This window comes from Cotesia typhae, unplaced genomic scaffold, assembly GCF_013202065.1.
Source record: "Cotesia typhae breed Kobodo isofemale line unplaced genomic scaffold, CoteBio_Ctyphae scaffold_152, whole genome shotgun sequence".
NCBI lineage: Eukaryota > Metazoa > Arthropoda > Insecta > Hymenoptera > Braconidae > Cotesia > Cotesia typhae.
The window spans coordinates 5,903,921-5,918,669 of NW_027423776.1; the positions used below are offsets into that span (position 1 = coordinate 5,903,921).

At 35.0% G+C, this 14,749-nt stretch overlaps 1 protein-coding gene across 1 annotated transcript; it reads right to left on the reverse strand.

Moving 5' to 3' along the window:
* Window positions 1-13: 13 nt before the first annotated feature.
* Window positions 14-8,090, reverse strand: Cad74a (cadherin 74A). The gene is made up of 5 exons (XM_074256840.1): window positions 8,076-8,090; window positions 7,274-7,574; window positions 5,858-6,733; window positions 1,296-5,436; window positions 14-1,219 (listed from the first exon to the last, which is right to left on the reverse strand). The coding sequence occupies exons 1-5, from the start codon at window positions 8,088-8,090 to the stop codon at window positions 1,006-1,008; spliced, it is 5,547 nt and encodes a 1,848-aa protein (XP_074112941.1). The 3' UTR covers window positions 14-1,005.
* Window positions 8,091-14,749: the final 6,659 nt, after the last annotated feature.

Sequence of the window (14,749 nt, forward strand, 5' to 3'; positions counted from 1 at the left end):
AACACTCAAGACATCGTTTGAAGCTTTTTATCTCTTCTTTTTATATAAATATTGTAAAATATACATATACATTCTTTTTTATATTTCTATTTAAGTTTATAACGTCGTATAACTATTTTTTTTTTTTAACTATACTTATATATAAATTTATTTATATTCGAAAACTAGTTTTGCATTGTATTACGCTATAATTTATAAGTTATATTACAAAACGCAATTACGTTCTAATGTACAGTTTTTTAGTGGGACTTGGTCCCTATCTTTGAGGGTTTGGCAATGCTGTCACATTAAATTGAGCGTAAAATGTTAACTTCTAAGAAGTAAAGTATGATTTTTACAAGTAAGAATATTTTGCACAAAGTAAAAAATTTCTTAATATTAATATTACATTTATAGATGAAATTAATATACATATTCAAGATATATCTTTAGATTGTATTTTAATTTATGTGAATTTTAAAAGTTTTCAATTCATTTAAAAAAATTATTTTTAGGCTCAGTTAAAAAAAATTTATTGAATTTATTGAATTAATATCAATTTATTGGAAATAATATATTTTTTAGAAAAATGTTAAGATCGAACCAAGCCAGGATTCGAATCTGGAATTATTTAAAAAAATGTAGAGCCCAAAAAAATTATAAGATTTTTTAAATAAATTAAAAATCTCTAAAATTTACATAAATTAATATCGGTTTTATCATTTATGACACAAAATAATGAAAATGAAATTAGCAGATATTTAAAAATTTTTCTTTTTAAAAAAATAAAATGTAGAAAATTTGAAAAACCATAAATGTAATTTTTAAAAAATACATTTTTAGTTTTAATTTAACTAATAAAAAAAAATGTTTAAACGTCTGCTGATTTCAGTATCATCACAAAATAATGTTAGTTATTAATCAAAACCTAACTCTAGAGACTCAACCAAAAAACTTATGGCATTGCCAACCTCAAAGAAGAAAATTTAAATTAGCACCACTATTTATAGTAAATTTACACAACACCTAAGACCTAGACAAAGTGCTAGGATAATAGAGTGTCGTATCAGCACCCCACTCATATGGGCCTTCATGGGGCTCTATCGTCACCATAGTACCAGGCAGAGTTCCCAAGGTCGTGTGAGATTGAGCATTGACCATTCCAGACCCTGAAGAGACGTAGCTCAATGGCGGGCGAGTTTGTTCCCTGATTCTGGCCCGCTTGACTCGCCTTTTGTACCTAAAAGCCAAAAATTGATTAGCAATCACCAACACCAACAATTAAGATTCATCAATCATCCAATAAAAAAACTTACTTAGAATGCATACAGCAAAGCGTGCAGCTGGAAACAACAGCAGCAACCCCAACCAAGGCCGCAATGGCCAGGACCCACATTTGAGTCCTAGAAGCATCAGCCCTGGCAACAGTTGCCGCACAATGCTGGACCCGTTCAACATGGAACTTCTCGTAGACCTTCTTTAGCTCATCATTCTTCGGATCCCTGAGCAGCGCCTTCATTTCTGCAAGATCATAGGCCTCTCTTCCCACCATCTGGAAGCAGGAACTCGTCGAGGAAAAGTCAAGACTATTATCGTCCTTGGAGTAGAACTGGGTGTCATAGACATTGACAGTGATGGGAAGAGCCAGCGCCTGCTGGACTGCCTTCTCAAACTCCTCCAAAGTCTTCCTGACCTCAACCGGCGGTTTGGAGAACACGAACTTCAGCATATCTCGGTCCCTTAGCAGGAAAATCCTCAAGGTGACCTTAGTTTCCCGCCCAGGAACCCCAGAATTGTTCGCGGTGATCGGAACTTCCATGAAGCCGTCCGAGAAACCAGCCATAGAGCCAGTTGTTCTCAGTTCTCCAGTGGTAGGATTCAGCGCCAAGTAGGAAGGGATCTTCCTCTTGGCCATGGAAGGCTCTGCCAGGGATGTGAAAGACACTTCACCCATGGTGTAGTTAATAGGAAGCGCGTCCGAGTCTTCATCATAGGCCTCCAAAGTGATCAGACTGGTGTCTATTGGCACGTTCAGTCTGACACCTATGGTGATGTTGTCCTTCCTGAACCTAGGCTTGTTGTCATCGACGTCTATCACCCTGATGAGCACCTGTCTCTCCGAGGGATCTTGGCGATTGTACGGCTTGGGTACCACGTCAGACTTCTGGACCGGGTACTTGAAGCACTTGACAGTGATCAGATGCTTGGCAGAAGTTTCTCTATCCAAGCGACCAACTGTTTTAATAACAGCAGAGTTATTTGGAAGCCGCTCAATAGCAAAGAGGCTGCCTTCGTTCCCGTAAATAATCACGTAGTCGATCATTCCGTTCTCTCCGATGTCTTCATCAATAGCTTCGATCACGCCAATGACCGTTCCTTCAGGAACTTCTTCCTGGATGCTCAATTCTACTGGCGGGCTGTCTAGAGATCTTTTGAAATGAGGCTTGTAGTCATCAATATCATTGATTATGACCTGCAAGACCCTGGAAGCTTGCTGGGGCGGGTCTCCCAGGTCCTGGGCGATCAAAATCAGGGTGTAGCTGTCCTTAGCTTCCCTGTCCAACAATTTTCTAGTAGTGATCAATCCAGTATCTCCGTTGATCCTAAAAGCACTGGCATCGTTGCCAAAATTTCCGTCTTCCAGAAACTTGAAAGTTATTTTTCCATTGGGCAGATTCGGATCATCAGGATCTGAAGCTACGACCTGGAAAACTGGACTGCCGATGGTTGAGTTCTCTGAAACGTAGGCTACTTCATCCAGAGTTGGACGGATAAACAGAGGAACTCCATCGTTGCTGACCACATCGCCAATGTAGAGTGTCAATGAAACATCAGAGTGCAAAACAGGCTGCCCTGAATCTTGAGCTCTAACGCGCATCATGTAGGGTTCGGTTCTGCCTTTTCCAGTGAGCTTCTTCTTGGAGGAAATCTCCCCAGTTTTGTGGTTGATCTTTAACAACCCATTAGCTTCCCCTTCGTCGATTATTTCGAAGTGAATTTCACCACCCTTGCCTTCATCAGGATCAGTCGCTGTGATGTTCACAATGCTGACGTTCATCGGCGCATTTTCAGGGATCACTGCCGTGTAAGAAGGCTGTAGGAAACTAGGAGCGTTGTCATTGACATCGAGTACGTCTACCATCACCAGGACCCGAGCAGTCTTCTGTTCCGCTCCTCCTTGAGGCATGTCCGAAGCAATGACGAAGAACCTCAGCACAGACTGCCTTTCGCGGTCAAGACTGGTGTTTTCAGCGATCTGGATGTTCCCGCTCATGGGATCTATTTCAAAGAGATTAGCATTCTCTCCAGTCAGAGCGTACCTCACCTCGCCAAATCCTCTTCTGATTTCCTGTTCAGTGGTCGAACTGTCCATATCGACCGCTTTGATGTTCAATATGATCTTCCCTGGTTTAGAGTCCTCTAGAACCACGATCTTGTAGTCCTTTTGCGTGAAAGTCGGGCTATTGTCATTGACATCCTGGACCTCGACGATCACAGTCGCCTCGGACATCCTTCTAGTGATGTCATAATCCAGCGCTAGGGCCCGAACTTTGAACTGAATGAACTTCTGGCTCAAGGATTCGTAGTCCAGCCGCTTGCTCAGGACAACATTCCCACTCTGAACTCCAACGTTGACGAAGTCGTGGTCCTGATCTTCTCTGACCAGCTCAAACCTTTGGACCGCGTGCCCGCTGAGTTCCTTCGCAGACAGCATTAGCAAAGTTGTTCCCAAAGGCTGCTCTTCTGGGACAGTCACTCTGATCACCGGGTTGTTGACAGACCAGCCGGGGTTAAGGAAGATTGGATTGTCGTCGCTGAAAGCTTGGATGTAGATGGTAACCTCAGTTCTGTCGACCTGCTGTTTCTTGTCTACTATCGCGTTGACGTCCTCCACTTGGACTGTCAGGATAATCACCGCCGCGACCTGGTAGTCCAGAACTTTGTTCACCGAAATCAATCCGCTGGTTGAGTTTATCCTGAACGCGCTCTTGTAATCGTAGGGAGAGGTGCTTTTCAAGGCCACCCCAGTCTTGTCTACTGCGTTGATAGGCTCTACTATCGAGTACTTCAACTTGGAATCAGTGTCAGGGTCAGCGGCAGTTACCTTCAGCACAGAATCGCCTATCGTAACGCGTTCCGACACGTAGACCAGGTAAGTTGAGTTCTCAAACTTCGGCGGCTTGTTATTGACATCCAGGATGGTCACCGTGACAGTCGTAGTCGCTGTTTCTCTAACGGGAGTCCCGGAATCTACTGCGTAGATTATAACTTCGTACTTTTCTCCTCCACTGTCTAGATCCAAACGCGCGTCAGGCGAAACTGTGATGATTCCTGAGCTCGAATCGATGACAAAGTTGTCCTTAGCCCCCGAAGCGATGTAGTATTGAAGCAAGCTGTCTCTTCCATCAGGATCATTCGCTACCACCCGAATAACTTCAGTCCCGGGACTTGCGTTCTCCAGAAGTCTTGCGCGGTAGCTGTTGGGACCCGGAGGACCTCCCTTGAAGTTTCCTCTGAAGACTGGCCGCTGATTCCCAGGAACTCCGACACGAACCAGCAGCTTTGCTTCGGAGTACAAGGGAGGGTAGCCATGGTCAGTCGCTCGGATGTCCAGCTCATAAAGTCCTCGTTCAGTGTCTCCAGATTTAGCTGGAGAGTTCATCAAGACTTCGCCAGTTTCTGCGTTAATTTTGAAGACATCTTCAGTCATTCCGTTGTGCCGAGCTATGGAATAAGTCACCTTGCCATTTCCGTGAGCGGGACCGTCAATGTCTATCGCGCGAACGAACATCTGGGGCTCGAAACTGGTAGCACCTTCGCGGACTGTTCTGGAGTACTCTTTCTGCTCGAAAACTGGAGGATTGTCATTGACGTCGTCCAGCTCGATCAGAATGTTGACTGTAGAAACTCTTCCGCCCCCGTCCCGAGCTTCCATTGTCAGCGAATAGGACTTCTGGGTCTCATAGTCCAGAGGCTTCGCAACCCAGATTCCTCCTTGCTTGGAGTCTGTTCTGAATTTGTCGGCTCCGAAACCTCGAAGGGTGTAGGTTAGTTCGCCGTAGGTTCCGCTGTCCAAGTCTATGGCGACTATATCGCCGAATTTGACCCCCGGCTTTGAGTCTTCGCGAACTGAAAGCTTGTAAACTGCTTCTGTGAACTCTGGAGCATGATCGTTGGCGTCCAGGATACTGATGTGGACTCTGGAGAATGCTGCGACTCGGTCGCCGACAGAAGCAGTCACGTCAAATTCTAGTTCCCTTTTTGTCAGGATTTCTACGTCGTAGTCAAGGACTTGGGGATCTCGCACTTTGATGACTACTGGGACGCGACCTTGAGCGTACTCTGGGGTGACTAGGAAGGCTCTGCTGATTCCTGGGTAGCCTGGAGCGTCTCGGAGAGATAGACGGAACTTGGCATTATCTCCTACGTCGTCGTCGCTCACCACCATGTTGAGGCCTGTAAAATAGATGATGTTGGAGAAAATTATTGTGGAAGTTAAACTGAGTTGTCGTTTAAGAACACAGTAACAGCAGAATTCTTAGTTTATTATTATTATTATTATTATTATTATTATTTGAGAATTTTTCAATTGAAAATCTTGTTTGTAAAAGCAGAATTATTTTTCAGTTTATACTGTAAATATGAAAAATTGCAAAAATTTATTGCAATTTCAATTTTTTATCAATTTAGAGTTTCAATTTCTTCTCATAAAAAAAATTTAAAACATTTCAAGAAATATCAATTCTAAATCTAATTGTTCATCAATTTATAATCTAAACTTTTTCCATGTAAGGAAATTTTTAAAAACGCCATCAATTACTGTGTTTAAAAACGAATCAGCCTAAAAATATTCCAATATGGCAATCAACAAACGAACCTGGCAAAGGCGTGTCCACCCCAATATCTTCCAGAACTTTAATGCTATAAAAACCATCGCTGAATTTTGGGGAGAGATCATCAACATCCGTGACAACAATGGTCACCACAGAAACCGTAGAATCCGCGGGAATTTCATTATTGATCAACTCCGTGGCCCTCACACGGAAGGTATAGATGCCTCCATCACGCAAAATCCTGGACTCCTCCCTATCTAGAGGGATTTCCGTGGTAACGAGAGTCCCCACAGTGATATCTCCCTCCCTAGAAGTCTTAAGATCAAAATGATTAAGATCATCACCCTCTAGAGTGATCAGAACACTGCGTGACTGTCCAGTATCTCCATCCCGGGCCTTGATGGTCATCACCGTGTACCCGGGGGAAGTGTTTTCCGGAATCGCGGCGCTGTAGGGAGCATTCAGAAAAATTGGCGGCTGGTCTTGGACGTCAATAACATCAACAGCTACTGTTGCTTTGGCATGCAATCTTTTTGCTGGGTCGCTGGCTCCGTCTGTGGCCAGGAGGGTAATCAGGTAGGAGCTCCTCCGCTCGTAATTCAACGGCTGCAAGACACTTATCCTCACGTCATACTTTCCATCGGTTATTTTCTCGGTCGTGACGCTGAAGACTGAACAAGTGTCGTCGTCGGTAGAAGCTGTCACGCATCTGACATCAACGTCTGCGTTTACGCCCCCGTCGTGATCGCTCACCGTAACAGTCCCCTCTGGGAGCAGCAAACTCCCAACGCTGGCGCTCTCAGGGATCCGCGTCGCGTACGGTCGTCCGTGGTAGACCGGGGGGTTGTCATTTTCGTCCAAAACCGCGATTTCGCGGCGTAAAGACACTGTGTTTGGCTCCGAACCCGCTATTCCTTCATCTAAAAATTATTATCAGGTATTAATTATTTATCTATATTATTTACACTGATAAAAAACTTGGAAAATTCTTGAGCCAAGAACATAATTTTAAAGGATTTGTTTTTCTTGAATCAAGTAAAAAAATTCTTAAATTTACTTGATATCCAAGAATTTTTTGTATTGATTCAAGACATTCAAATTCATTAATGAGTATCTTGGGCCAACAATTTTTTCTTGAATCAAAAAATATTTTTTCAGTGGATGATTGAATAAACAAGGGAATATTTTGTGTCCAGGATATTTATATGATAAAATAGCTTTATTTAATTTAATTTTGTATTATTAGAAAAGTCTTGACCTGGATTTGTACCTTTTAAAGGTTTTGTATGCTTTTCTAAAATAGCTAATTAATTAGTTATGATGTTTTCGGAGTAGTTATTAATAAATTTAAATTTCGTGCTCGAAAAAAATTGGTTTATTTATTTATTTTTCTTACATATGTAAGATTTGTTTACGAGCATGTATTTATTGCAAAATGTAAAAGGTTTCTTCATAAATACCTGTGATACTAATTATAACCTCAATGATATCCTGCGCTTCGCGGTCTAGAGATTTACGCAGCGTGACCACTCCATTATCTCTATTGACCGTGAAATATTCCCCGCTGATCGAGTAATGGAGTTTTGAACCTTCTGGGTCTTCTCCTTGGAGTGTGTAAACCGCAACACCTGGCAAAGTACCCTCGGAGACCGCGAGACGCGACATATCACCTCCATGGATGAAATGAGGGGCTCGATTTATAACTTGACCTCTGATTCCAGAGGTCAGCAATGCAAGCCATATTAATATCCTCATTATCACCTAAAATTATTTTAAATTAGCATTACATAATAAACAGTCTTCAAAAGTGTTGATAATAATAAAATAATAAGTTATGATTTAATGACTGTGAAACTTCCCCTATTTTATAAGTTCATAATTTTTGTGACGGAACTCAATTGTCTTTATCGCTTCCTTAAATCGAAGATAATAATTCATTACTGTTGACTTTTAAAAAGTATATTAATAATTTATGGTTTAGAAAGTTATTTGTTTATTTTACGCCCACGCATTAGATAAAAAGAAAATCAATTCTAAATAATTTATAAAAAAAAAGTTAAAAGAAAAAATTTTATGGGAGGAAAAGTTAAATTCTGTTTTTGGTAAATTCAACTTAATTTAAACTCACAACATCATTTTCGACGTATAAAGTTTTTAAATTTCCTAATTTCTAGCTATTTGTAGCCTTATTTACTCAATATAGTAATGTTAACTGTTAACTGTTCATCATTATAAAAATTCTTTAGTTTCAATTCAAGTTACTTCACATTTCTCCATTTCTTGAAGTATTTTAATCAATAATTTTTGTTATTTTTTACTATTTTAAGTATTCTAAATTTTGCAATATATTTTCGAATAGGTAATTAAAATTAAAAATTGAAAAATGATTTTAATAAAATTTTTAATTAAAAATCAATTAAATTTTATGCAATAAAAAAATAATTTATTGCTCAAGTTTACGTACTAATTTTAAAAACTAAATTTATTTTTTCAACTCTCTAACAATTTTTTCGGTCTTTATAATAATTAAATTTTTATGAAAAAAAAAAAAAAAAAAAAATTACTAAAAAACATTTACATGGATAAAATTAAAAAAAATTATAAATGCGAATTTTTAAAAAAGAAATAAATAATTTTTAATTTTTAGAACGGATGCACTAAAAAGGTAAATAAAAAACAAAAACAAACACTTAAGTATTAATAACTATAATTGCAAGTTGCCAATAAGGAAATTTGTGGTCGGCTCAACGCTACCGGTTTCGTGGCCGCGGAATCGCATGATATGAAAAGCCGTTAGAAATTATCAACCCATTTCTGGATCAGAGGCATTAGTTCGTCCCTAATTTCATCCAGAATTGCATTAAGCAGACTTTCTACAAAACTTCATTCCCTGAAGAGAAAACAGAAGTTGAAGTGAAGTAAAAAAATCGGTTGGTAAATTTGTCGAATGAGAATGATGAGTAATTTTCGAGGTATGCGCTCGTACCGCATTCAGATGAGTCATTACTTTAGTTATCTTCATAGACCATGGCGAAAGTGAAGTGATAATAAATTCCTAGATCGACTTTTTCATTATACAATTACAAGTTATTTTATTTATTACTATACTTTCAACTGATCCCGCATCTCGCATCGATGGTGGATCAACTCAAGTGCAAAGGGATGTTGCGCAATCGGTACATAAGATCACCATCTGGAAACGCAATAAGAGATACAATCATATCGGAATATAATCATTTATTTATCCAGAACAATGAAGAAATGAGCTCTCTAGAAACCGAGGTTATAAAACTGAGAATTCGTTGTATCATGGTTCGTGATATAACTAAATCTAAAACACTCTGGGTGGATATATAATATACAGAAGAATAACTTTTAAAACTCCGTTATCGTTTGGTAGCCTCCTTGTTATTCCCTTCACGTTAAAGTTATATGTTACATATTATATGTGCATTTAATTATCCACCAGGAAATACCATGACTGATTTTACACTTAAAAGTTGTAATTATTTTCTAGAAGGAAAAATTAAATAAATAGTGATTGTTATTATCATTATAATTACTAGTAATAATTTAAAGAGCGAAACGTATTTGATTCTAATACGAAAGCATGCTGGCTGACATGAACTTTGATGTGGATACTTAGAAAAATTTTAATGTTAAAAGTCTGTGGTTTTTTTTTTTTTTCATTTTTGAATTAATTGGGATGGAAAATTTTTTTAGATTTTTTTTTAGAAGCATTTTTTTAAATTTATAAAATTCAAAAATTGTAAGATGCATATTAAAGAAATTAAAAATCAAAAAGATTTTTTTGTAAACAAAAAAATTAATTTAAGAAGAAATGTTTGAATAATATCTTTTTTAAAAATTTAATGATCTTGAATCAAGTAAAATTGTTTTTATTAATAATGACAATAAAATTAAAAGACATTAAATCATTTTTATGATTTTTTTAACAAAAAAAAATTAAAAGAAAAAATTTCCTGCGAAGAAATTGTAAAAAACAAAAAATAGTATTTTTTAAAATAATTTTCTAGCATTAATTTATTTGTTTAATAACATTAAAAAATTTGTAATAATAATTTTAACTAAAAAAAAATTTATTGATTTAAGTACTTTTTTTTTTAATTAAAGATCATCAAATATTTCAAAATAATTTTTTTGCTTCAACATTTCTCTTCAATTATTATAAAATTCTCTCTCTAATTTCCCTTCCAATTACAACAATGTTAATTTAAAAGAAGAAATGACAACTATCCAAAAGTAACTCTACTGAAGAAATTTCAAAAATTAAAGTTCAAAGTTCGTAATCTAACTCAGACTTATGCAGTCATTAAAATCTCCGTAGCTCGTATTTTCGGGGTTACTACCCGTAGCAAAAACATCGTCTATACAAATATACATTCATCCCCAACAATTCCTTTATGTCATTTAGAATACCATCGATAACTAAATCGAAACTCAGTATACAACAAATATCAATATCAATGACACTAACAACAACAACAATAATAATGTGTCAAGTATCAAGAAGACTCGTTTTCATTTGATCTGATGGGAAGACTAGAGACTAGACACCGGGACATGATTAACGGCAAGTTCTAACTGTCTTACCACAACTCGATGGCCTCCTGTCCCAGAGTCTTAATCACGGATAAAAAAGTACCGTTACAGAACGGAGCCTTGGAATGCTTGAAATATGTCATCGTTCATTCAATCTTAACTTCAACTTCAACCGAACATTTCCCTGCCCGCTTCCACTCCAACTTTGAACTTTGAGCTTTGAATTTTTGAATTTTTGAATGAAACTTCAACATACTTAAAAAAAAAATCTTCTCGTCCTTGAAAAACTCACCACTAAATCCACCAGTGGTGTAAAAGGTCACCAGTCACCTCACTCTCATCCTCACTGAATAAATCCTTTGGATCCTGATGAACTGGATCAGTCAAATTTATCAAATCATTTAAATTATTTTGACAGAAAATTAATTGATTAATCACAAATTTTTTGGAGTTTTTTTTAATTTTCGACCAAAGAAATTTTAAATTGATTTCGGTAAAGCTAAGCCGGTGTCAGCGAGGCTATGGACAGGCGCACACTGCATCGTAAGGAGGTATGTGGTCTCTAGCACTTGGCTGGGGAGTGGAAGAAGGACTGAAAGAGAGAAAAGAAGACAAGAAGAAAGAGAGAGAAAATAAGGCTAGAGTCGAGTTGTTCTCGGTATACTCCAGCTGTATTAACGTAAACAGGTAATCGAGTGGAGGTAAGGACTTAACATCCTATATCGTGATCGTGCGCTCCGGTGTGACTGCCCAGGATCCAGCTGGAGAAGGAAAAGGAGGTGTGCGATCTACGATATAGTACATTAAGGAGCTGTTTTATATATATGTTTGTATAAGGTTGGGTGTGTAGCAAGATTGTAAGTAAGAGTGAGATTTGAGAGAGAAGGAAGAAAGAAGAAAGAGAGATCTTATCCGTTCACCTACAGACGCTCCATAACTTACTGGTAGGACGTGAAACAGGAGAACTAGAAACTCAAATAATTCTAGTCCTAGATAAGCAAACCAGTCAAATTAAGTCGATTGGACCATACTAATTTCTATTGAGTCAGACGTAGGTGCAAATTTTAAGGAACGTTTATTTGGGCATGATACACAATCTGTCAAATTTGCACCTTTCTAGGATGACCCAAAGTTGCTGAAAAAAATTATTAAAGTCTTAAAAAACAGTAATTTATCAGTTTTCAGCTCGTCACTCACAAACGGCTTGAGTTAAAGATATTTTTCATTAATAACAATTGTAGAAGATAAAATTATCAACAAAAAAGTCAGCAGCAACAATTTCCTACCTGTAAAAAATTAATAAACAATGGCTAATGTAAAAAAAAAATGCTTGAAATCATTGAATATTTGAAAATTTTCAAAAACATTAAAGGAGTAATAAATTTGTTAGATATCAACACGTTCAGATAAAAGAATGTATTTTTTGAATTTGTAGAGAATAAAAAAATTTATTTGGTTGTTTATGTTCAAGGATCAGAGTCCTAAGAGTTGAAGTTTTCTTTAACTTGTCTTAAAATAACAAATTTATTAATAGGAATTTTACTGGACTGGTAAAAATTAGTGATTTTGGAAAAAAATATGAATTCAGTATTTTGGGGGTGATTGAAAAATATGAAGAAGATTTTAGAAATTTCTGGTTTTTTTTTTTTTTAAAACAATTAGTGGTGAAATTTTTAAAAATGAATTAATTTCTTGATAAAAAATTGGTGGTTTTTTGTAGGATTTTAATTTTACATTTGAATAAAAAATTTTTATTGCATTGGAAGAAATGTATAGAACCAAAAAACTATTAAAAATTCCTTCAAAAACTTGACATAAAAAATTAACTATCACCAAAAAATATATAAGATCTTGAAAAGGAAAAAACTTATATCAAAAACTTTTTGATCATACTTTTTGATAAAAAAAGGTATAATTGATAAAATAACCAATTAAAAAATATATGAGAGGAAAAAAAGTTCCGAATGCTTTATAAATATTGAGAAGTTAATTTTTAAACAAAGTATAAATATAAATAATAATAATATGATGATGAAGATGACTTATAATAGGTTTGAGAACGTGTGAAATGTTAAAAATACGTAACACCAATTATAACAATAAATAAATTATGTAAAACGTACATCATCTAAAAGGTAAAAAAACGTTCTCCTTTCATGTAGAACAATTGACGCGCAACAAGTGTTGCGCTTCAGGCTTCAAGTAATAAACAATTAAAATTAAAATAATTTTACCGAAAATTGTTCGCTGAACTCTTTTATAAAAAGAAAAAAAAACCATTCGACTGACTAGGGTTTACGAAAAAATAAAACCTATTCGGGTTACAGTATCGCAATACATAAAATATCTTGCGTGAAATCGACACTCGGGAGCAATATAATAAAAAATATCGAAAATTACACGAAAGATTGCTCGCGGGGCGTGAAAAATTTTCGATCAAATAAAAAGGGTTTTTTTTAATTTTTTTCGCTTCTATATAACGATTCGCTCCGATCGTGTAATTTATCGCTCATGGGTTTCCTGTAATTGATTGCCAGATGTCCTCTGTCTGTGTCTTACAAACCGTAATAATAATAACACTACGACCTTTTACATTAAATAAAATATTGCGAATTACAATTAAAATTATAACAATTACATAAAAATAAAAATGATTTTTGAAAACTACAATTAACAAATAAAATATTTATATTTTTCCATAAATGGGATCCAGAGTGAGAAAAGGCATCGTGAGAAGTGGGTTAACCGTCTATCACCTCCACTCCTTCATATTTTTCGCATCTTCTCATGCAGTAACTTTATAATGTCCGGCATTTCCCAGGATATGTTTTGCCGTTTACCTCAGAACTGCATCACGAAATCCGAAGTGCCTTTCCCTCTTCTCATTTCTACTCGCTTGTACCCTTCTCTATGCAACTCACTGTATCTCATGCTTATAATAACTATCTAACTATTATTTACTATTGTATGCATCACATATAATGTATGATACAATTCTCGCGAATTTCCCAGATTATTTTTATATTTTATTTACATAAATTAAAGCTATCATATAATTATAGTTGTAATTATAATTATTCCGTCCAATGACCTTTACTACACTGATAAAAAATTAACTTTATTAAAGAATTTTATCATTGAAAATTTTTGTTTGTTTTAAGAATTTTTCTTATTAATGAAAAGAAATTCTTAAAAATTATTTTCTTAGTTCAAGATTTTATTTCTTAAATTAATTTTTTTATTAGTTTAAAATTACACTATTGTAAAAAAAATGTATTGTAATTTTTTATTACGTCTAATAATAAATTTTTTGAAAATTTAGTCTTCAGACATAAAAAAAAATTACAGTTTAAAATTGTAATTTTTACAAATTTTATAAACATTTGAAACTGTAAAAAGTAACATTTAACTAAATTTATAAGAATTTAATTTCAAACTTTAATTTTTCCAACAATTTCTTCATATAAATAAAAAATAGTTTAAAAACACACTTTTTATAGAAAACCAAACTAAAAAATAGAAAATGAATTTGAATTAAGAACAGTGTAAAAAATTTTAATAAATACATACTAATTAATAGTGTAAATAAGAAAATAATGTATTTTATTTAAAAAAACTGGAAAAATTACAGTTTCAGATTTTAATTATTACGGATTTTGTAAAAATTACACCGTAAAATATAAATATTACATTAAAAGCTCGGAAAATTAACAATCAAAGTTTGAATTTATAAAAATATTATTTCGAAGTGCAATTTTTCTAGTTTTTTATATGAAGCGACGCTCATTATTATTTATAATGTAATTTTTCACCTTTTCTCTTTTCCGTGTAATATTGCAATAAATTAATTGTAAATTTTTTTCGTAAACTTGATATTTAATTTTAACATATTTTTGGATACCAAAAATTTATTAAATTTTTTAAAAGTATATTACAATGAAAATTTTAATAACAATAATAATAATTTAAATAATTTTCTATCCACTTATCATCATTGATCCCCAATATATAAATAAATTTATTACCAATAATTCGTCACAGAATGTCGTCGAATCCTTTATCCATTTTACACATTTATTTTATACAAATAGCATGTACCATAGTAGCATATGTGATACAATATAACATGAATATGTGTTTACGTATCAATATCAATGCAGAGCCAATCACCCGAAAATTCACTGCTTATTATGCATATGCTAATGAGAGGCATCAAACAAAATTCACCCAAATATATGTATATTATACTCATGCAGTCATAAATATTTTAGATCTACATAATAGAGTGCGTAATCCTCAACCTGCAGACTCTTCCTCTTGTACGTCCTCTATATTTATGTGTATGTATATTGTATTAGTATAATATAATACAA

What these genes read in the sequence shown, in the direction of transcription:
- Cad74a (XM_074256840.1), bottom strand. An exon ending in GGTTATAATTAGTATCACAG is followed by an intron (nt 6,734 to 7,273) that starts GTATTTATGAAG and finishes AATAATTTTTAG; the next exon opens with ATGAAGGAATAGCGGGTTCG. An exon ending in GGTGGACACGCCTTTGCCAG is followed by an intron (nt 5,437 to 5,857) that starts GTTCGTTTGTTG and finishes TCTATTTTACAG; the next exon opens with GCCTCAACATGGTGGTGAGC.